The sequence below is a fragment of the Taudactylus pleione genome, unplaced genomic scaffold (assembly GCF_031769625.1).
Source record: "Taudactylus pleione unplaced genomic scaffold, aTauple2 ptg000804l, whole genome shotgun sequence".
Classification (NCBI taxonomy): Eukaryota; Metazoa; Chordata; class Amphibia; order Anura; family Myobatrachidae; genus Taudactylus; species Taudactylus pleione.
The window spans coordinates 227,892-251,373 of record NW_028285206.1 but is presented as its reverse complement, the minus strand read 5'-3'; the positions used below and the strand labels follow the sequence as shown (position 1 = coordinate 251,373).

Here is a 23,482-nt window from a genome sequence, read left to right as displayed (position 1 = left end):
TTGTTTAAGTTATACAATCACATATTGGAGAAACTTACAATGGTAATAAATTAATGTTATACTGTATATAGTAAAGGGGGTAATAAGGACAAAGGTTTCTCTTACAATTGATTCTATGTGAGCAATATACTGACAAGTCTGTATGAGGTGTCTGAGGCCATTTTGTATTATCACAACTGTATAGGATTACACTCTAAATAAGAGATCTCTCAGTTATTTACACCTCAGCATTTACTTCACTTATATCGCCATGAAAGACTCCGACATAGTAGGAATGCTTTAACATACCCTGAAAGTAGGGATACTGTACTGCAACTGCATGAGGTCTTATTTATTCTCATTGTTTTATTAGTAAATGACTGACACACCTGTATCTAATAGGAGGCGGCTACTCACACAGAGCACTAACACTGAGCATTTTATTATTTATGTGTTGCGTTTCTTTAATAAGTGTTTATTACTCACCTGTGCTAATATCTGTAGGGATTTCCTCCTTCTTACATTGCCGATCACCGTTCACATACGTCTCTTCTTCTCCCGCTATATCTTCTGCCTTCATATCAGTCACATACGTCTCTTCTTCTCCCTCTATATCTTCTGCCTTCATATCAGTCACATACATCTCTTCTTCTCCCTCTATATCTTCTGCTTTATTATCAGTCACATACGTCTCTTCTTCTCCCTCTATATCTTCTGCTTTATTATCAGTCACATACGTGTCGTCTTCTCCCTCTATATCTTCTGTCTTTTTATCAGTCACATACGTCTCTTCTTCTCCCTCTATATCTTCTGCCTTATTATCAGTCACATACGTCTCTTCTTCTCCCTCTATATCTTCTGTCTTTATATCAGTCACATACGTCTCTTCTTCTCCCTCTATATCTTCTGCCTTATTATCAGTCACATACGTCTCTTCTGGTCCCTCTATATCTTCTGCCTTCATATCAGTCACATACATCTCTTCTTCCTCTATATCTTCTGCCTTATTATCAGTCACATACGTCTCTTCTTCTCCCTCTATATCTTCTGTCTTTATATCAGTCACATACGTCTCTTCTGGTCCCTCTATATCTTCTGCCTTCATATCAGTCACATATGTCTCTTCTTCTCCCTCTAAAGGTTCAACCTTTATATCAGTCACATACATCTCTTCTTCTCCCTCTGTATCTTCTGCCTTCATATCAGTCATATTTCACCCTAAATAACACACAAATCAAAAACACTTTAAAAGTAATGGTTGCGGAATGAAAACAAATTGGTTAGACTTAATATAGATATAAACATTGTCACATAGACACTCCTAGATCCCCTCACCTCCCCAATCATGTCCCTGTATTATTACTATAGCTATAAGTGATGTCACTGTGACACTCCCAGATCCCCTCACCTCCCCAGTCATGTCCCTGTATTATTACTATAGATATAAGTGATGTCACTGTGACAGTCCTAGATCCCCTCACCTCCCCAATCATGTCCCTGTATTATAACTATAGATATAGGTGATGGCACTGTGATACTCCCAGACCCCCTCACCTCTCCAGTCATGTCCTTATATTATTACTATAATAAAGTGGTGATATCACAGTAACAATCCCAGATCCACTCAGCTTCCCAGTCATATCCCTGTATTATTACTATAGATATTAGGAATGTCACTGTGACACTCCCAGATCCCCTAACATCCCCAGCCATGTCCTGGTATTTTAGCTATATTTAGTGATGTCACTTTGACACTCCCAGATTATCTCACCTCCCCAGTCATGTCCTTATTTTATTACTATAGAAAGTGGAAAAATCACTGTGACAATCCCAGATCCCCTCACCTCCCCAGTCATGTCCCTGTATTATTACTATAGATATGTGATGTCACTGTGACACTTCCAGATCCCCTCACCTCCCCAGTCATGTCCCTGTATTATTACTATAGATATAAGTGATGTCACTGTGACACTTCCAGATCCCCTCACCTCCCCAGTCATGTCCCTGTATTATTACTATAGATATAAGTGATGTCACTGTGACACTTCCAGATCCCCTCACCTCCCCAGTCATGTCCCTGTATTATTACTATAGATATGTGATGTCACTGTGACACTCCCAGATCTCCTCACCTCCCCAGGTAGTAGGTACAGTATCTCCAGGGTGAGATGAAAGATCCTCTCAGACATGTGACTCCTGTCTGTGTCTCATTCTCACATAGCATCTAATAAAGACCTCACAGCTGGATTTTGTAAGAATAAATATAATTACAAAAACATCACAGAGAACACATGTAACATTTTCAGGTATGATTGACCAGTAAAGCTGCATACACACGTAAAGATTTTCTATCCAACCATCCAACTAGTTGATTGGTTGGAATGAAAATCTGGTAACGTATGGGAGTAACTGATGATCAGCAATTTGCTCCTAAATGCCAGAAAACAGATGAAAATGGTCATTAGACAAGTTTGTTAAATGTTTGATCTAAACAATTTGATCAAACAACAGTTTTTGACCATTTTCCAACAAAATTGCTGATTGTCATTTGCTTTCATACGTTACCAAATTTCATTCCAACCAATCAACTGGTTGGATGGATGGACAGAAAATCTTTACGTGTGTATGCAGCTTTAATCTCCTCTTTCCACCTAGACATAGGTCACTGGTCAGTTTCTGTCACCATAGGCTGCTTCCCCAGTATTATAATACCAGGACACAACAGGCTGCTCCCCGATATTAAAATACTAGGACACCATAGGCTCCTTCCCCTGTATATAGGACCAAACAGGTTACTCTCTCTGTATAAAGGACACCACAGGCCGCTCCCCCTGTATAGGACGACGCAGGCCGCTCCCCCTGTAAAGTAGGACACCACAGGCTGTTCCCCCTGTATAGAAGGACCACAGGCTGGAAGGACAGCACAGGCTACTCCTCCTGTTTAGTAGGACACCACACGCCGCTCCCCCTGTGTGGAAGGACACCACAGGCCGCTCCCCCTGTACATATGACTTCACAGGCTACACCTTGTATATAAGACAACACATGCTGCTTCCCCTGTAAAGTAGGGCTGCTTCCCCTGGATATAGGACCCCACAGGTTGCTCCTCCTAGATATAGGACCCCATAGGCTACTCCCCCTGGATATAGGACACCACAGGCTGCTTCACATGTATATAGTACACCACAGGCTGCTCACACTATATATAGCAAACAGGACGCTCTCCCTCTATATAGACCACCACAGGCCACTCCACCGGTATATAGGACACCACAGGCTGCTCCCCCTGTATATAGGACACCACAGGCTGCTCCCCCCTGTACATAGGACACCACAGGCTGCTCCCCCTGTATATAGGACACCACAGGCTGCTCCCCCTGTATATAGGACATCACAGGCTGCTCCCCCTGTATATAGGACACCACAGGCTGCTCCCCCCTGTACATAGGACACCACAGGCTGCTCCCCCTGTATATAGGACACCACAAGCTGCTCCCCCTGAACATAGGACACCACAGGCTGCTCCCCTTGTACAGAGGACACCAGAGGCTGCTATCCCTGAATACGACACCGCAGGCTGCTACCCCTGTATAGGACACCGCAGGCCGCTCCCCCTGTAAAGTAGGACATCACAGGCTGTTCCCCCTTTATAGTAGTACCACATGCTGCAAGCACACGACAGGCTGCTCATCCTGTTTAGTAGGACACCACAGGCCGCTCCCCCTATATGGAAGGACACCACAAGCTGCTCCCCCTGTATATATATATATATATATATATATACATATATGACTCCACAGGCTGCATCTTGTATATAATACCACACAGGCTGCTTCCCCTGGAAATAGGACCCCACAGGTTTCTCCCCCTAGATATAGGACCCCACAGGCTGCTCCCCCTGTATATAGGACACCACAGGCTGCTTCACCTGTATATAGGAGACACCACAGGCTGCTCACCCTATATATAGCAAACAACAGGCCACTCTCCCTCTATATAGGACACCACAGGCCACTCCACTTGTACATAGGACTCCACAGGCTGCTCCCCTTGTATATAGGATACCACATGCTGCTTCCCCTGTATATAGGCACCACAGGCTGCCCCCCTCTATATAGGATACCACATGATGCTCCCACTGTACATAAGATACCATTACCTACTGCTGCTGCTTTTCAGCTTCGGAAACGCTATATAGCAAACCACAGGCCGCTCTCCCTCTATATAGGACACCACAGGCCACTCCACCTGTATATAAGACTCCACAGGCTGCTCCCCCTGTGTATAGGACACCACAGGCTGATCCCCCTGTATATAGGACACCACAGGCTGCTCCCCCTGTATATAGGACACCACGGACTGCTCCCCCTGTATATAGGACACCACAGGCTGCTCCCCCTGTATATAGGACACCACAGGCTGCTCTCCCTGTATATAGGACACCACAGGCTGCTCCCACTATACATAGGTTACCACAAGCTGTTCCCCCTGTACATAGGACACCACAAGCTGTTCCACCTGTATATAGGACACCACAGGCTGCCCCACTTGTATATAGACACCACATGCTGCTCCCCCTGTACATAGTACACCACGGGCTGCTCCCCCTCTATATAGGATACCACATGATGCTATCCCCGTACATAGGACACCACGGGCTGCTCTCCCTGTACATAGGCACCACATGCTGCTCCCCCTGTATATAGGCACCACATGCTGATTCCCCTGTATAAAGGACACCACATGCTGCTCCATCTGTATATAGGACACCACAGGCTGCTCCCCCGTATATAGACACCACGGGCTGCTTCCCCTGTATATAGGACACCACAGGCTGATGCCCCTGTATATAGGATACCACAGGCTGCTCCCCCTGTATATAGGACACCACAGGCTGCTCCCCCTGTATATAAGAAACTATTACCTACTGCTGCCGCTTCCCAGCTCCAGAAGCTGCTAGAAGAAAGACCGGAAGTCAATTGGACTGCCCAAACAGAAAACCAGGTGGAACGCAAAGGGCGGAAGTGCTGGTGGAACGCACAAGGCGGAAGTGGGGTGTGTACAGGGAGCACAGAGCCTGGCGGGGGGTTAGTACATACATACAGTGAAAGAGAGCTGGATGTATGTAATGCTGTATACAGGGAGCTGCTGTGTATAATTCTCTGTGTATACCCACCACTATATACCATGTGCATCCTCCCTGCCCCCTGCTGGTTATTATTCCCCCTCTATATACCATGTGCCTCCTCCCTGCCCCCTGCTGGTTATTATACCCCTTTATCCCCCACAATATACCATGTGCCACCACCCTGCGTCCTGCTGGTTATTGTACCCCTATGCCCCCCTCTATATACCATGTGCCTCCACCCTGCCCCCTGCTGGTAATTACATGCCTATACTCCCTCTATAGACCATATGCCTTCACCCTACCCCCTGGTGGTTATTATACTCCCCTCTATATACCATGTGCCTCCACCCTAACTTCTGGTTATTATACCCCTATATAACCCCCTATATAACCCCCTCTATATACCATGTACCTCCTCCCTGCCCCCTCCTGGTTATTTTAATCCTATATACCCTCCTCTATATACCATGTGCCTCCTCCCTGCCCCCTCCTGGTTATTATACCCCTATATACCCCCTCTATATATCATGTGCCTCCTCCCTGCCCCCTGCTGGTTATTATACCCCTATATAACCCCCTCTATATACCATGTACCTCCTCCCTGCCCCCTCCTGGTTATTATAATCCTATATACCCCCTCTATATACCATGTACCTCCTCCCTGCCCCCTGCTGGTTATTATACCCCTATATAATCCCCTCTATATACCATGTATCTCCTCCCTGCCCATTGCTGGTTATTATACACCTATACCACCCCCTATATACCATGTGCATCCTCCCTGCCCTCTGCTGGTTATTATACCTCTATATACCATGTGCCTCATCCCTGCCCCCTGCTTGTTATTATACCCCTATATAACCCCCTCTACATACCCTGTGCCTCCTCCCTGCCCCCTGCTGGTTATTATACCCCTATATAACCCCCTCTACATACCATGTACCTCCTCCCTGCCCCCTGCTGGTTATTATACCCCTATATAACCCCCTCTATATACCATGTACCTCCTCCCTGCCCCCTCCTGGTTATTATAATCCTATATACCCCCTCTATATACCATGTACCTCCTCCCTGCCCCCTGCTGGTTATTATACCCCTATATAATCCCCTCTATATACCATGTATCTCCTCCCTGCCCATTGCTGGTTATTATACACCTATACCACCCCCTATATACCATGTGCATCCTCCCTGCCCTCTGCTGGTTATTATACCTCTATATACCATGTGCCTCATCCCTGCCCCCTGCTTGTTATTATACCCCTATATAACCCCCTCTACATACCCTGTGCCTCCTCCCTGCCCCCTGCTGGTTATTATACCCCTATATAACCCCCTCTACATACCATGTACCTCCTCCCTGCCCCCTGCTGGTTATTATACCCCTATATAACCCCCTCTATATACCATGTATCTCCTCCCTGCCCATTGCTGGTTATTATACACCTATACCACCCCCTATATACCATGTGCATCCTCCCTGCCCTCTGCTGGTTATTATACCTCTATATACCATGTGCCTCATCCCTGCCCCCTGCTTGTTATTATACCCCTATACTCCCTCTATATACCCTGTGCCTCCTCCCGGCCCCCTGCTGGTTATTATACCCCTCTGCACCCCACTGTATACCATATGCTTTTTCCATGTCCACTGCTGGTTATTATACCCTATACCCCCTCTATATACCATGTGCCTCCCCCCGCCGCCTGCTAATTATTATACCTTTATACACACCTCTATATACCATTTGCCTCCTCCCTGCCCCCTGCTGGTTATTATACCCCTTACCACCTCTGTATACCATGTGTTTCCTTACTGTCCCCTACTGGTTATTATACCACCTCTGTATACCATGTGCCTCCATCCTGCCCCCTGCTGATTATTATACCACTATACCCTCTCTATACACCGTGGGTCTCCTTTCTGCCCTCTTCTGATTGTTATACCCCATCTATATACCATATGCCTCCTTCCTGCCCTCTGCTTTGTATTACTTCTTTACCCCATCTATATACAATTTTTCTCCTTCCTGCCCCCTGCAGGTTATTACCCCTATACCACATCTCAGTCACCCCTCCCTGCCCTATATATATATATATATATATATATATATATATATATATATATGGGTATAATGGCAACGTTTCAGTGCCTATGTATTTTGTGGCACTTTCGTCAGTGCCACAAAATACATAGGCACTGAAACGTTGCCATTATACCCTTCGCTGTATGTGAGCTTATTTGAAACTGGAGTGTTGCACCTCGTGGAACTTGTATGTTGTTATTTGTGCGGGCACCCGGGGCGTTTTTATCAAACCACGGAGAGAGTCGGACCATGTGGACCATTATATATCTGTTTACACCATGAGCCTCCTTCCTGCCCCCTGCTTGTAATGTTACCCCTATACCTCCTCTCTGTCACCCTCCCTGCCATATAAATTATATATAAGGTAGTCATACCACATATTAAACAGATGCAAAGTCTCATAAGAAAAACAATGATGTGCTTTGTTATAACGTATAATTATTTATTCTCGAGTTAATGAATAAAGAGACGTTAACACGAAGAACACCATTGTTTTTCTTATGAATTTCTGCATCTGTTTGATGTCACATGACTGCCTTCCAAATTAAAAAATTAGGGTTGCATCCAAGATGGTCGACTTCAAGATGGCCGCTGTACTGGTGACATACCCTAAAAAGTTTTCCCCCACTCCCATTCCCATATATGTGTAGACACTGGATTCATATTTTCTTACTTATTTCCTTTTTATAAGTGTGGTTCCACACTTATGGACCACCCTGATCGGCATCCAGTGTATATATTGTCTAATACAGTGGTCTCCAACCTGTTGCTCGCAACCTTAATTTTGGTAGCTCACCTAGCTGTAGTACTGCCGAGTCAACTAGGAGGAAGTGACCTCTGACGTGTGCTCCCCATGGCATCGTCACCATGGGTGGAATTGCAGGAAAGCACGTCAGGTGATTTCCGAAGCCTCTACAGCAATCACCTGACGTGCTTCCCTGTGGTTCCACCCGCGGTGTCTACGCTACGGCAGAGCGAGTGACTCCCGCCCAGCCCTGCCAGAAAATCACACAGCAGCCCTGCCTATATCTTTTGCTCCTCTACTGCATGTACCTCCTTGGAGCTGGTAATTAACAGTGAAATGTGCCTGTGCTTACATTTTATTTACAAACTACAGGAATATCACCGTAATAATTAAATGCATTTTTATTTTCTATTAATCTTTTTTTTTTCATTAAATTACAATTGTTCAGTTATTAGCCAGATGTTTTTTTTTCTACAAATTCAGTAGATCTACAGGAGGTTTCATTTTCTAAAGTAGCTCACACCTCAAATAATCTTGGAGACCACTGGTCTAATTTGTATCACCAGCATGAGATGTTTATATATTAGCAATCTGCACTGGGGAGCGCGTTTCACCCTCCCGAGGCTTCATCAGAGATGAAACTTACACTCATTTCAGCCCTATTTAAAGGGACCACTGTTGCTTAATTAGTTAATTGATTTGTATGAGCATCAGTTAACTCTTTTCTCCTTCTTTTACATAATGTAATTGTTGGGTTATTGTTGGTTTCTTTATTTCCCCTATCAATCTATTTATAAACTGGCAATATTTCCCCTTTCTTGTTTTTTGCCTCCATAATACTATACCTTTATTATCTTTATTGTATTACCCTGGATGGTTGGTTAATTTAATATTTAATAGGCTAATTTATACTGGGAATAATATATATTTTGTAATTTAAAATATAAAGTATATAATTAGAACATATTATATAAATAGAAAATTTGTTTAATGTTGGTTTATTTCTTTTGAAAATAATTGGACATGTCAATATCTTTATGGTTCAAGTCCATTAGTAATAATCCTTGTGCTTTCGGGATACACATCTCCTAAATCTCTATATCTGATAACTGGGATCTAATTAGAGGGTATAGCTGGTCACACACTATACGATGTGTGTAGCCAGCGATACGACGGGTGACCATCCCGCCGACCGGCCGACATTTCGGGTGGCTGGTACACATTAGACGATCCTGTGCCCGACCGCCCAATATGTCAGCACCTGCTGCATGGGGTCGTCAGTCGCTTTGTTTGGTCGAGCAGCATGTAAGGACGACCCAATGATGCAACATAGTGGGTAGACACTAGATGATTTTAACGATATGTTGCTTCAATCTGTCAGAATTTTGCATATTTTCCGAGAGATTATATAGTGTGTACCAGGCTTAAGAAAGTAGGTGAAAAAAGAGTAAAAATAGGGAGTAAATCAATGCAGAAGAAAAAAAAATAATTAAATATCTGGGAAGAGTGTTTAGGAGGCCATAGAAAGTCGGACTTCAAGAACCTAGATGAAAATTGATATTTAACCCCTTTGGGCAGATGGTTACTAGATAATAGATCCATTGTGCTTCCTCTTTGGAGATTTCTGCAATATCATCACCTCCTCCCCCGTGGTTTGTGATCTTTTTGATACCCATAAATATCAGTCCAGATGGGTCGGTTATGACACAAAGCAAAGGGTGCAGAAACACTGTGGGTGCCAGCTTTTTTCATTATATTTCAGGGATGTCCTGCAATACTTAGTTTTAATGGTCTTATCGTCCGCCCTACATTCCGCAGCCTGCAAGGGCATTCCAACATGCAGATAACCCCTTGGGTCTCACATGTAAGTTTGTCTGTTATCTTGTAACTTTTCTTGTTACTAGCGAAAGAGTAGAGTTCGATCCCCTTGGACCTTCTTTGTTTCGTACATTTGCAACCTTCACAACTAAGACAATGGAAGAGCATTTTTTATCAAACAATAACAAATCAACATATCATTCATAAAGAAAAAATTAATAAAAACATTTGGTATAAATAATGTCAATAAATTAGGTCCTTTTCCTTTGAAGATTTCTTAGTAGACATTATTCACAAAATCCAACAATAAAAGTGTTCCTGAGATTTATAAGGTGTTGGTTTGGCATCTGCTAGTATAACTGAGGCTCCAAGTATCAGAGTGGATACAGTCTCACTTAACCCTCTTCAGAGCAATCAAAACTGAGTCTTATCGGAAGGTTGCGGGGGTACTATAGTACCATGGTATACAGGGAAAGTCTGGAGGGGTGTTGCTGGCAAAATGGGGTTCTTCTCCTTTAGCCTCTTTGAGGCTGGTGTAGGGCATGGTTGTACCTTCTTTCCGACGCATTTCGCCTGTGGGGGCTTCATCAGGGATACAAGGATACTTACTCCCTCCATATCTTACAATAAATACCTAAATTACTTGACCAGTTGGAAATTGGTGGTATCCGTTGCCCTGTTTCTTCCACCTGATCTGATCGCATCACTTCCTTAGACGCTATTCTGGTTTATGTAACTGTTTCTCTGTGTTGGGCCGTGGAGGGATAAAATAGCATAGACTGACCGCTGCCCTTCCATATTTTCACCTTCCGGTGATGCACATTCGCCAGTCCTATGTCACGGTAATGGCCTGGGGTCTCTTCCACCTTTCCTTTGTCTCCACTTCTGGTGACACACTTCTGCTCTTCTAATATATATACAGCAATGCTGGCTGGGGATCTCCATGTGGGGAAATTAGAGTCATATCCACCCTATTGTATTTACATATTTCCACCTTTAAGTTTGAGTTCAAACGGTGGTCCGACCCTCTTCTAGGTTAATGGCAAGGGGTGTGTCTTTATGGGTAGAAACAGGCATTTACATATATTACAAACATAAAACTAACCTGTAAATATAATATTAATAAAACAGTAATTAATAAAATGTAATAAGAAAACAGAGGGATATGTGGGCTAACTATAAGTAGCCACCCCTGGCAGCCATTAACTTCTTAGACTTGCTTGTGCTTGTAGAATGACATGTGCCAACTTGAAGAACTAAAAGCAACTACATGCTCGGACATCTAGGGCCTGCTGGGATAAGTAGTGGCACACTGTAGTGTAAAAGATAAAAAAATACGCTTTAAAAATAGTTTAATATAAAGAGTCACAGATAAACTCATTGCCATCTTTATTCTAAGCCCAAATCCAGAGAGAGCTTTGTTTTTTTTATCCCATGGCCATCTTCTCTAAGTGTGTCTTGGTGTGGCCACATTCTGGTACAGTACAGTGACCTGCATGTACTGTATATAAAGCTACGCGATAGGGAAAAATTCAATTAGTCACAATCAGCTCGTGGCATGAACAATTGCGGCAAGTGTGTACCCAGCTTAAAACTGGCTACACACCTATACAATTATTGGGCCACCCTTTAGATTCCTGACCCTTCATGCAATATCAGAAGAGTGTGTACGCAGGAGCGTTAGCCGATAAATGGCTCAAATCCCTCCTGCAACGGATGGATTGGGAGGTCACATCTTATATGGAGTTTAATATTTTAGATGTCCGACCTCCTGAGCCCACTGAAAAGTATGCACGCTGAGTTATCTGATAAACCTCTAACAGCAAAACACGTGTTTGTGACTTGCTCGCTGTGTAATATGCTATACTGAATGTGTGTTATGACAATGTGTGTGTACGAAGTTCAGCCTGTGGAGCTAGAAGTGGGGCGACCAGCAGTTAGAGCGGTCAGGTTGTGTATGCGGAAACACTAAACAGAATTTGCCTCCTCTATATAATGTGAGTGGGAACGACGACTAATTCCCCCTTGTAATGATCTTACCCACTGAGCGCTATAAAACACAAAACAAACACAAAACAATCTAAGTGAATGTGGATCTTTTCTATAATAACGTAGGTCACAACTCAACTTGGTTTTTTTTCAGAAAATAAATTAACCATTTAATTACCATAAGAGATAACTCGGGTAAAGGGACCTTTTACTCATTGTCTAACGTTACTTTAGGAACCATTCACCAGTTATCTGTGGTTACATTTTATAGGTACATGAATGCTAACAACCTCAATAGATTGTGATGTATGAACACAATTTGCCAATATGACACCAATGACTAAATTAACGTTGTATCAAACGTGTTATTTCAAAGTACCAAATTACAGCACAATGATTGATGATTGAGAATGCAGCTCATTAGTGTAATTACCCCAGCAGCTATAACCGCGGATAAGATGACACTATTACACAAAGGGGATTATACACTACGGACTTACGCCCGATTATGGGCGATGTGATTAACCCACAATCTGTTGGGTGTTGTATAAGAGATAGACAGTAAAAAGGTCAACAGTGTCTAGCTAGACACCAGATGTTATACAGTCAATAGGTCGACAGTTACAAAAGGTCGACACACTAAAGGACGACATGTAAGAAGGTCAACGGGTACAAATGGTTGAAAGAGTCAAAGGGTTGATACAAAAATGATCGATACAAAAAATGGTCAACATTTCTTTGGTTTTCTACCCCCAATCTACTAACCCTCCCCTTGGTGCCCAACCCTAACCGTTGGAGTAGGTGCCTTACCCTTATAACAATACTTTCTAGTGCCTAACCCTCCCTCCAGGTGCCTAACTTTAACCGTCGGGGTAAGTGCCCAACCCTAACCATCAGCGTAAGTGCCCAACCCTAACCCTTCTGTAAGTGCCTAACCCTAAACATAAAAAAGTCAACCATTTGACCTTGTTGTCCATTTGTACCTTTAGTGTGTTGACCTTTTGTCCCGGTCGACCTATTGACTGTCTAACATCTAGATATTGTCGACCTTTCTACTGTCTATCTATAGTCCGGTGTCCCAATCTGTCCATGCATGATAACAGATTATCATTACCAGGAATATAAAACAACTGTATTAGACTGCAACTGGTTCATGGACAGACTAAAAATACCGTTAATAGCGCCATCTATAGTCACTCCAAGAGCATATAGTATATATATATATATATATATATATAGCATATATATACTATAAATCCATAATGAAACAACTGTTTAGACCAGAAAATCAGTGTTTATCACCGTAACTGATGGCCATAAAGACAACTGATTGCTAATTAAATTATTCTGTTTGGGCAATTTATCTCCTACAATAGATTTGTAATAAATCATATCAAAACAGACCTATTGGGATTTACCATTCCTGTAGCAGCTACATGTATGATAACCTATCTGGTTACTACCAATTGGTGCCGGTTTAGTTAGACAGCTAATCTACAGATAAAAGGCTTAATCTCTACTCTGTACTATTATGGGACCCTAGATAATACAGATCATTATATATACTGACAGGTCATACATTACTGGGATACTGGTTATTAAGCACACAATTGTATAGAATGTTCTTATTAAAGGGTACTATTAATTGAATCCATTTATTTATTGGCTCTCTGGGATACATTGTACCAGATGACTCATGTAGATAGGGGGAATCGGCTGCTGTTAATCCATCACCAACACACACATTAGGATTAACTACATATTTACAAGAAACCAATATGGAATAAGCATATGAATAATACACAGCGAGACACTTGGTTTCAATCACATTTATTTCTTTATTTCATGATCTTTACACAATTTAGTTATTTACTTCATTCTTAAACATATTTCGCTGGCAACGTTTATTAACATTTAATTGTAAAATAAAAAATGATGTTATAAAATAATATTCTTCTTTGTGCTACATTATACAACTTGTTTCCTTTTGTTTGTATACAATTGCAATGGGTGTCATAGGTAGCTCCCTCTGAGTCAAGTAAATAGACAAATACAGGACATCTGAATTTATAATTCCTACTATACTTGTGCAGACAGATTTCCCTTCCCCTATTCCCTTGTTGTGTAAGCCAGTATTGCTGCAAACCTGATTAATACCCATTAGGTCAGAGATTCCCAAATGCGGTCCTCAAGGCCACCCAACAGTTCAGGTTTTAGAGATATCCATGGTTGTGCACAGGTGGTAAATCAAATTAACTTCGATACTAAATAAGTCACCTGTGCTCAACCATGGATATCTCTAAAACCTGAACTGTTGGGGAGTCTTGAGGACAACGTTTGGCAACCTCTGCACTAGGTCATGGATATTTTATGTATTTTAAGATGCGCGACAAGATTTGCTTTCTGTGTAAAACATTTGCCACACTCAGAACATGGAAATGGTTTCTCACCTGTGTGACTTCTCTGATGTGTGACAAGATCTGATTTCTGTGTAAAACATTTCCCACACTCAGGACATGGAAATGGTTTCTCACCTGTGTGACTTCTCTGATGTATAACAAGATATGATTTATATGTAAAACATTTCCCACACTCAGGACATGGAAATGGCCTCTCGCCTGTGTGACTTCTCTGGTGTCTAACAAGATGTGATTTCTGTGTAAAACATTTCACACACTCAGAACATGGAAATGGTTTCTCACCTGTGTGACTTCTCTGATGCGCAACAAGAGCTGATTTCTGTGTAAACCATTTCCCACATTCAGGACATTGAAATGGCTTCTCACCTGTGTGACATCTCTGATGTATAATAAGATATGATTTCTCTGTAAAACATTTACCACACTCAGAACATGTAAATGGCCTCTTACCTGTGTGACTACTCTGATGTGTAACAAGATGTGATTTCTGTGTAAAACATTTCCCACATTCAGGACATGGAAATGGTTTCTCACCTGTGTGATAGCTCTGATGTCTAACAAGAGCGGATTTCTGTGTAAAACATTTCCCACACTCAGAACATGGAAATGGTTTATCACCTGTGTGACTTCTCTGATGTCTAACAAGAGCTGATTTCTGTGTAAAACATTTCCCACAATCAGAACATGAAAATGGCCTCTCACCTGTGTGACATCTCTCGTGTATAACCAGAGCTGATTTATGTGTATAACATTTCCCACACTCTGAACAGGAAAATATATCACCTCTATGAGTTGTACTATGTGCAGCAATATCTGCTCTGTCAGGGGAACATTCCTCATGCTCATGATCATATAGATCTGGATGTACATTTAGGGTAATGGATTTTTCTCCTGGAGAATCTTGTGTGATGTTTTCTTGTATATTAGAATCTGGAGACATTAGATATCGCTTAGGGACACTCTTGCTTGTGCATCCACCTGTTGGAAATAAAATAAATGTATTAAAACATTTTATTTTAAATGGGTGGGCCGACATCGCATGTGCTCCCTCACACCTCTATGGGGTGTGAGGGAAAACTTGCAATGCCTGCAGGCACATAGTGCCATTCCAAAATTACATATTGCTTTTACTGAATACCCCCATCACTATAGCATGTTTCGCATATTTTGTAGTTACGTACATTTGTACTATAATCACACAGACAATGGACCATATCCTCATTTCATGTATCTGTTTATGTGTCCCCATAGGGACTGTGTAACAATGCAGCGAGGTCTGTTATACAGCATAGAGGTCCCTCTTTTCTCCTATTAAATTGTAGATCCTTTACATGTTTATACAAGTAACGTTTGACTGTGGACTTTCAATGCGGCCCTTGGGCTAAAAAAAAAATTGTGCACCCCTGATAGTAACCATAGTAACACCAATTAATAGGAGAAAACAACATTGAAACTTAAAATACATTCACATTTTCACACTAACTTTCAATGCTTTAGGTTTTGCAGCATTTTTAATGTAAAGATTAGAGGTACTTAAACCTTAAATATGATAAATAATTAAATAATTACATTTAATAAATCAGTGACATAATTCTTTTTTTACTTTTAAGTTTGGATTTATGAGATATCGTTCGAATAGGAGAATGGACTTCTGGGTAATGCCACTTACGTAGCCGATCATTACCTTCATATCCTTATCCACTATGATGTTAGAGTGCGGCCCCTGTCTTGTAACGACACATAATGTGATAAGCACACAGCCTGTTTCATCATGACTGGAGTCTTCTGTGCAGGATGCTATAGTCTGTTTCTCATATGACATGCTACATAAACACTACAGGAAGTGAGATAGTAGCCACCCCTGTCTGTTACTGATGTGAATGAGCATTTTATCAGAAACGCTGTCCAGAAATAGGAGAGAAGACTAACATCATAAAAGAGCTCCCAATTCTGATGCTCTACACGCTGAACAGATAACCAGAAGAAAAAACACCTTCCAGGTTACCAACCTTATGTCTACAGACTCAATGGTTTAGAGGGTGACATGTGAAGTTTGAAGAACCAAATTCAAGTTCCACAGGACCACTGGAGAAAATCAAGGAGGTTGTACATGAAGAACCCCATGTGGGAATGTTTGAACCTCTGGGATTAATGTCAGTATCCCCTGAAGGAAAACTGACAAAGCTGATATCTGAACATTCAGAGATCCAAGTCACAACCCCGCATCAAGTCCCTCCTGTAAAAACAAGCGTAACTATAGTTAATAGTTGGGAAACTTTTCCCTTCACACCAGATCACATAGGATTCCCAAATTTGATTATATTTTTTGCCCGATATTGGCTTCCTCAGGCTCATCATATTCCAAACTTCCATGTCCAAAAATCCCTTGGCTTTTAAAATCACAACTACAGTAGCTATGCCATCAAAGCCAGCCGAGATCACACTGAATGACTGGACAGCCCCTGGCCTAACAGGTCTAGATGCCGAGGAGCATTAACACTCATGAGAGATCTGAGTAGCAGTCCCTCAGTCAATCTGGAGTCACTAGAATGACCTGTGCTCCCTCTCTCATATATAGAACCCTCAGTATTAAGGCTACCAGTGGGAACAGGTAAATAATGGTAATTACAAGGAATGACCACCGCAACAACTAAAACTTGCTTCTGGTTCCCATATGCTGGCACAGTATTCAGCCAGGATGCCAATTATGTCTATGTCTAGCTGACCTCATCTGTCTAGGAAATGTGGGAATACACCAAGATTGAGAGACCTTCCGGATAGGTCTGGAATAAACACTGCAGTGAGAGTCTTAACATTCTTTTCTGCCCATCAGACGATCTGTTATGTCCCTCACATGGCCAGGGCACTCCTGGTACCCCTCTGCTTTGGTAGCATTTTCTAAACAAACCATTTACTGTTTGACCTTTCAGGCAAACCTGGGCTGCTTTCAGTATATGGCGCACTACTACTACTACTGAGACAATCTGCCCATCTGTACTGGAGGATAACTAATCCCTAACCACCAGAGGAGTGATGAGTGATGACCTGGGAGGACAAATTAAGATAGGACCTCTCCCACTTCCTCAAAATCTCTATCTGATAAACCAGAGAGCGTTAAATTGGGCAAGCCTGACCACTTGGGATTAATACCAGTATCCCATGAAGGAAAACTGACAAAGCTGATATCTGAACATTCAGAGATCCAAGTCACAACTCCGCATCAAGTCCTTCCTGTAAAAACAAGCGTAACCTTGCCTGCCTGTAGTTAATAGTTGGGAAACTTTTCCCTTCACACCAGATCACATGTCCAAAATCCCCTCGGCTTTTGAAATCACAGCTTCAGTAGCTACGGCATAAGCACCAGCCAAGATCATGCTGAATGACTGAGAAGCCCCTGGCTTAACAGATCTGTGTCAGATCAGCAGGTTTTGGGTTTCCAGCTTGGATCTTAGTGCTGAAGTCGGTGAGGATGTTGAGTGCAAGAAACTGGGTGGTCTGATGAAGTTCCTACACATGGAGTAAGGTCAGGAACAGCCACTGATAGGGATAAAGCAAAGGATTAGGGGAGGACTCAAGCAGCAAGACAGGAACCAGAAACAGTCTATTATAACCTGAAGCTGAGCTAGATGTCCTCAAGTAGAACACAGGACTTGAGACTTTAAATTTAGAAGGTGCCTGAAAGAGCTATCTGGCTTCTGAACCAAGAACACATTGGAGTAAACCCCTAATCCTCTCTGGCTGGTACTGACACAATGACATCTGCCGAAAGCAATTTCTGAATCGCTTCCGGTACAGCCAAATGCTTCCTTGGATGTACTGGTAATTCTGTTGTAAAAAATATTGGTTAAGAGTGAGGTTTACTAGGTCTATGAAGTACCCCCTGGTAATGATTATCTTCACCCAAACATCTAAAGTGGATTCTTACCACTTCTTCTTGAAACTAAATAGATGAGCACCCACCATTTGATCTATGGAATAGGCCCCCTGTCTGTCAGGCTTGCTGGCTGACTGTGGGTTTAGGGCATGGTCCCATGTCTGCCTGCACCAGAACGCTGGGACTTAGGTGTTAGAGCCTGCCTATTCTTTGCTTCTACCAAGGACATATGAACAGAAGTACCCACTATTCCTAGTAGTCCCAGAAGCAGATGAAAAAGATAACATAATATCCATGACTACTGGGGGGGGGGAAGTTGTCTAAACATTTTTTTTTCTGCAAATGGAAGAGCTTCCAATGTATCAGCCAGCCAAGAACACAATCAACTTAAAAATGAATAGAGGTGCCTGTGACCAGCTGCTGATTTAAAATGTTTACTCAATTCAAAAAAAATCACAATAATACACAATCATAAATACACATAAAAATTGCCAATTCTTCTAAATTGTATTAATAACAATAACAATAGCATATGCTTATTCTAAAATAATAATTTAAAATTCTTTAAGTTTGTTAATATAAGCAGGTTAGTGTCAGGAAGTATATTGCAGCAGATAGTTAGTAAGCCGAGGGATTGCAGAAACCAGCAACTGGTTATGGAGAAAGTTCATGCAATTGTTAGTTTAAATCCTCTACCTTTATTTAAGGGAGGGTATCTCCGGACACTCTGTACTTAGTGTATCGTAAGAAATGTGCCAAAGTAATAATCCTGGCATTCAAAAGCCCACGTGATTGTAAGTGGTACGTTAGATACCTGATACGTCCCGCTGGTATATGTGTGGCGGCCGCTCACCCTATCTCCGGTGGCGCCGAGTCCCAATGCAAAGGGACCTCTTCTCCTGTGACGCGGCCTCTCCGCAGCCCTGGAACGGGAGTGATGCGGATATAATCCACCGCTTCCTCGTGCTGAGTTCCGGATACTGCTGTACAAACTTCCTGTATCTGCGTTCCACCTGCGTGTCAACGACAGCCAATCACCAGACGCGTTTCTCCGCCCACAAGACCGGCGGTTTCTTCAGAGGGAAGAACACAATCAAACTGCTCTATATGCTGTAACTGCAGTAGCCAAACATGGTGCCCCCTACCATGCTTTAAGAATCAATGGCTGTCTATCCAAGGTAAACCGATACTTCTCTAATCTGCTCATCAATTTTCCTTGCTGAACTATTCTTCAGAGACCCTTCATTAGGGATAGGAATAGTGTTAGCTTTTGCCAACCAAGTAATTGGAGAATCCACCTTTGGAGGAATATCTCACTTACCTCTATCTACCACAGGCAGTTGGTGAAGAGACTTAAGTCTTCTAAAATGCTTGAATTTTCTGTCTGGGCAAACCCAAGCTTCACCCAGAAGTTCTTCTAACTCCGGAGAAGATGGATCGTCTTCCTAAACATAAGTACTATACAGATCTAAGGCCCTCATTCAGAGCCGTACGCTCTGAGCAGAGCGCACGCTCTGAATGAGGGCCGCCCTCCATGAAAATGGAGCGTCCTCCTGGACACTCGTATAGCTGTTGGTCACCACCCACAGCCTATACGAGCGTGCATTTTGATGGCCGCGATGGTCGTGACCATCGCGACCATCGAAACTGCGAGCCGGAGCCTGCGGTTGAGGTTTTCAACCGCAAGCTCCGGAGTGATTTTGGCTCTATCAGAGCCAAAATCACTCCCACTGACATCACTAGTGATGTCAGTGGGCCAGCTTCTGACGGGAGGCGTTCCCGTGGGAACGCCCCCGTCAGGGAGGCACGCCCCCGGCACGCCCACCAAAGGGGGCGTGCTGTCAATCAACATCGACAGCACGCCCCCTTTGATCAGACACAACGAGCGAAGGACTTTCCTTCGCTCGTCGCGTCTGGCGCAAGCGCACGACGGAGCTCCCTCCGTCGTGCGCATGCTCAGTGCATAACATCGACCCACTTGCGAGCGGACAGCCGCTCGCGAGTGGGTCTGAATCAGGCCCTAAATCTGCTTTCTCCACTCATTCCAAAGCACAGACCTCAGAGACAGGCCCATCCCAGTAGTGTAAAGGCACTGGCAGGGACATTTTGTGGGCAGCGGAGGTGGAAGCTGGACAAATATTTGTACTGAACGGACTAAACCCTGAGCCAAAGAAGGTTAATTTGAACTCACCTGGCGCTGGGCTGCTGACAACAAAGTAACCACTTGGGAAAATAAAAAGTTGCCTGAGTCTTGGTTTAGCTCTCTACTTTTCCACTAACTGGTTAGAAGGAACAAGTATTGCTTAAGAGCTTTCGCACAACCTGGTTCCCCCGATCAATTATGGACCCCTTCATACAACTGAGATTATCGCCATTTTCCCCCTATATTCCAATACCAGTCCAAGCTCAGAGGTCCAGGGCTGGCTATGGATTTGTGGTGGGACCCCAGTCATTTTTGTTTAATTATTTCAAACTATTTCTATCCCTTTAAACAAAATGACGACTGCACAGATCATTGTGATCTCTGCAGTGCTTTACCCAAACTCGCCTGCCAGAGGCAGATCTATTGTTTGGGCAGGTTTGTAGTCGGTTTTACGCCGGTTTTTAAAACATTCACTTGATAAATCCGGGACTTCTAATCTATTCTTTCTATGGTAAAAAAACATTGATGGTGTTTTGATATTCAGTTCTGCTCTATTCTATTGTAAACTGTGCTTTCCCAATGGTCTTGCGGTGTTTTGGGCTTAGTAAATCGCCATATAGCAAAACCACTGCCAAATTGTTTGGGATTTACAAGTTGCCAATTAGTGAATTTTGCCCTAAGTATGCAGATGAGGAAATATAAATGATAAAAAGAATAGAGGAGAATAAGCTAAATCTCTGTAGTGGCCATCTGGTATTACAGGGGGTGAAAAAGAAAACAAACAAACAACCTTTCCTTTTATATACCCTCAAACCCAGATATTGTTGTATGTGTGCCAGTTTGCGGGCAAACCTTTAGAAAAAGGGAACATCATATTTAAAAATCCAATGCATGGATATTAACCCCATAGAACTTGTTCCACAACTTCATGCTGATCTGGAATTCCTACTTTAGGAGCTGAGGAACACTCTTTATCGAATGTACAATTTGACTTCCTAGTAATGGAGTAAAATTAGAGGTACCCCCCCCCGAGTCTAATGAATCAATGCACAATGGTAAGGACTTTGGTAAAGGGTATTAGAAGCTGAGGAGCCTGTGGGGGTCTCCAGTTCCAGCAGCGTCTGATTGCGAGAAGCCTCCTCTTCCTGGGGTTTGTGGTTCTCCTTTACCAGACTTCCATGACATGAAAAACAACCCTGGATAGTGCACTTACATATCAAGATAGGTGCTGTAAGTCACACAGCCTGTGATCTCACATCTTCACATCACATGACAAAACCACGCGCATAATATCATATGTAAAAACATAGGTAGCTGTATACCAGTGTACAGCTTCCACATAATAGGGGGTGATGTCTCCGGATGTATGAGATACATCAGAGAGTGTGAGGAGGAGACTGGTCAGATCTCTGGGCTGGTAACACACAGTGACATGATGTGAGGGGAGAGCAGGAGTATAATAGGGGCTGATGGCTCCTGATGTATGAGATATACCAGAGAGTGTGGGGAGGAGACAGGTCAGATCTCTGGGCTGGTAACACACAGTGACATGATGTGAGGAGGAGAGCAGGAGTATAATAGGGACTGATGGCTCCTAATGTATGAGACAAGACCAGAGAGTGTGGGGAGGAGACTGGTCAGATCTCTGGGCTGGTAACACACAGTGACAAGATGTGAGGGGGAGAGCAGGAGTATAATAGGGGCTGACGGCTCCTGATGTATGAGATACACCAGAGAGTGTGGGGAGGAGACTGGTCAGATCTCTGGGTTGCTAACACACAGTGACATGATGTGAGGAAGAGAGCAGGAGTATAATAGGGGATGATGGCTCCTGATGTATGAGATACACCAGAGAGTGTGGGGAGGAGACTGGTCAGATCTCTGGGCTTGTAACACACAGTGACATGATGTGAGGAGGAGAGCAGGAGTATAATAGGGGCTGATGGCTCCTGATGTATGAGATACACCAGAGTGTGGGGAGGAGACTGGTCAGATATCTGGGCTTATAACACACAGTGACATGATGTGAGGGTGGAGAGTAGTAGTATAATGGAGGCTGATGGCTCCTCTCCCTCACTAGGCATATACATGTCCCTCATTAATTTGTACTGACAGAGAAGAGATTGCTGTAGTGACTGAGCAAGGAGAATATGTGACACTTTTCTATAATACGTTTATTACTCACCTGTGCTGATATCTGTAGGGTTTTCCTCCTCCTTACACTGCTGATCACCCCTCACATACGTTTCTTCTTCTCCCTCGATATCTTCTTCCTTCATATCATTCATACACGTCTCTTCTTCTCCCTCTCCATCTTCTGCCTTTATATCAGTCACATACGTCTCTTCTTCTCCCTCTATATCTTCTGCCTTCATATCAGTCACATACGTCTCTTCTTCTCCCTCTATATCTTCTGCCTTCATATCAGTCACATACGTCTCTTCTTCTCCCTCTATATCTTCTGCCTTCATATCAGTCACATACGTCTCTTCTTCTCTCTCTATATCTTCTGCCTTCATATCAGTCACATACATCTCTTCTTCTCCCTCTATATCTTCTGCCTTCATATCAGTCACATACATCTCTTCTTCTCCCTCTAAATCTTCTGCCTTCATATCAGTCAGCTCTTCACCCTAAATAACACATAAAAACTATAAAATAACATTATTTGGATATTATTGTTGAAAATTTAACAAAATATCAGGGTATAAGACACACTCAGCTTCTCTACAGATTATATAGTGACAATCACTTTGGTATATTAGTGAGACCCTAAATTCCACCTACCTGATGCTCCTGTAGGATCCTGTGATTCTCCTCTGTCCAATCCTGTGAATAAAGAGGACGGGGACATCTCTCTGGGGTATTTCTGTTACTGGGTCCATCTGTAGGAGACACACAGTGACTGAGTACATTGTATATATGTGATTATCAGGTGATGTGTGTATATAGGGGGCCACCATTCCTGCTCTCCCCTGTACAATAAATGACAGTCTCCTCTTACCCAGTGATGTGAGGGGACGGTGATTCTCCATCAGCCCATCCTTGTACAGACCCCTGTATTCCTCTATATACTCCCCCTCCTGCATGGAGACATAGACAGTGACATCCTGACACCTTATAGGAACCTGACACACACAATGATACAGTCATCACCCAGACACATCCCCTGGTGTTACTCTATAATGTCCCACTCCCAGTAGTCACCACTCCAGTCATCACCCAGACAAATCTCCTGGTGTTACTGTATAATATCCCATTCCCAGCAGTCACCTCTCCAGTCACCACCCAGACACATC

General features: G+C 43.1%; 1 protein-coding gene across 1 annotated transcript in view; it reads right to left on the bottom strand.

Moving 5' to 3' along the window:
- The window catches only part of LOC148474867 (uncharacterized), an 85,414-nt gene that overhangs the window by 53,108 nt on the left and 8,824 nt on the right, over positions 1-23,482 (bottom strand). Inside the window, 6 exon segments of the mRNA XM_088458075.1 lie at positions 466-1,191; positions 9,802-9,905; positions 14,100-15,144; positions 22,369-22,816; positions 22,971-23,068; positions 23,188-23,266. Of these exon segments, the coding sequence (XP_088314201.1) occupies positions 466-1,191; positions 9,802-9,905; positions 14,100-15,144; positions 22,369-22,816; positions 22,971-23,068; positions 23,188-23,266 (2,500 nt within the window).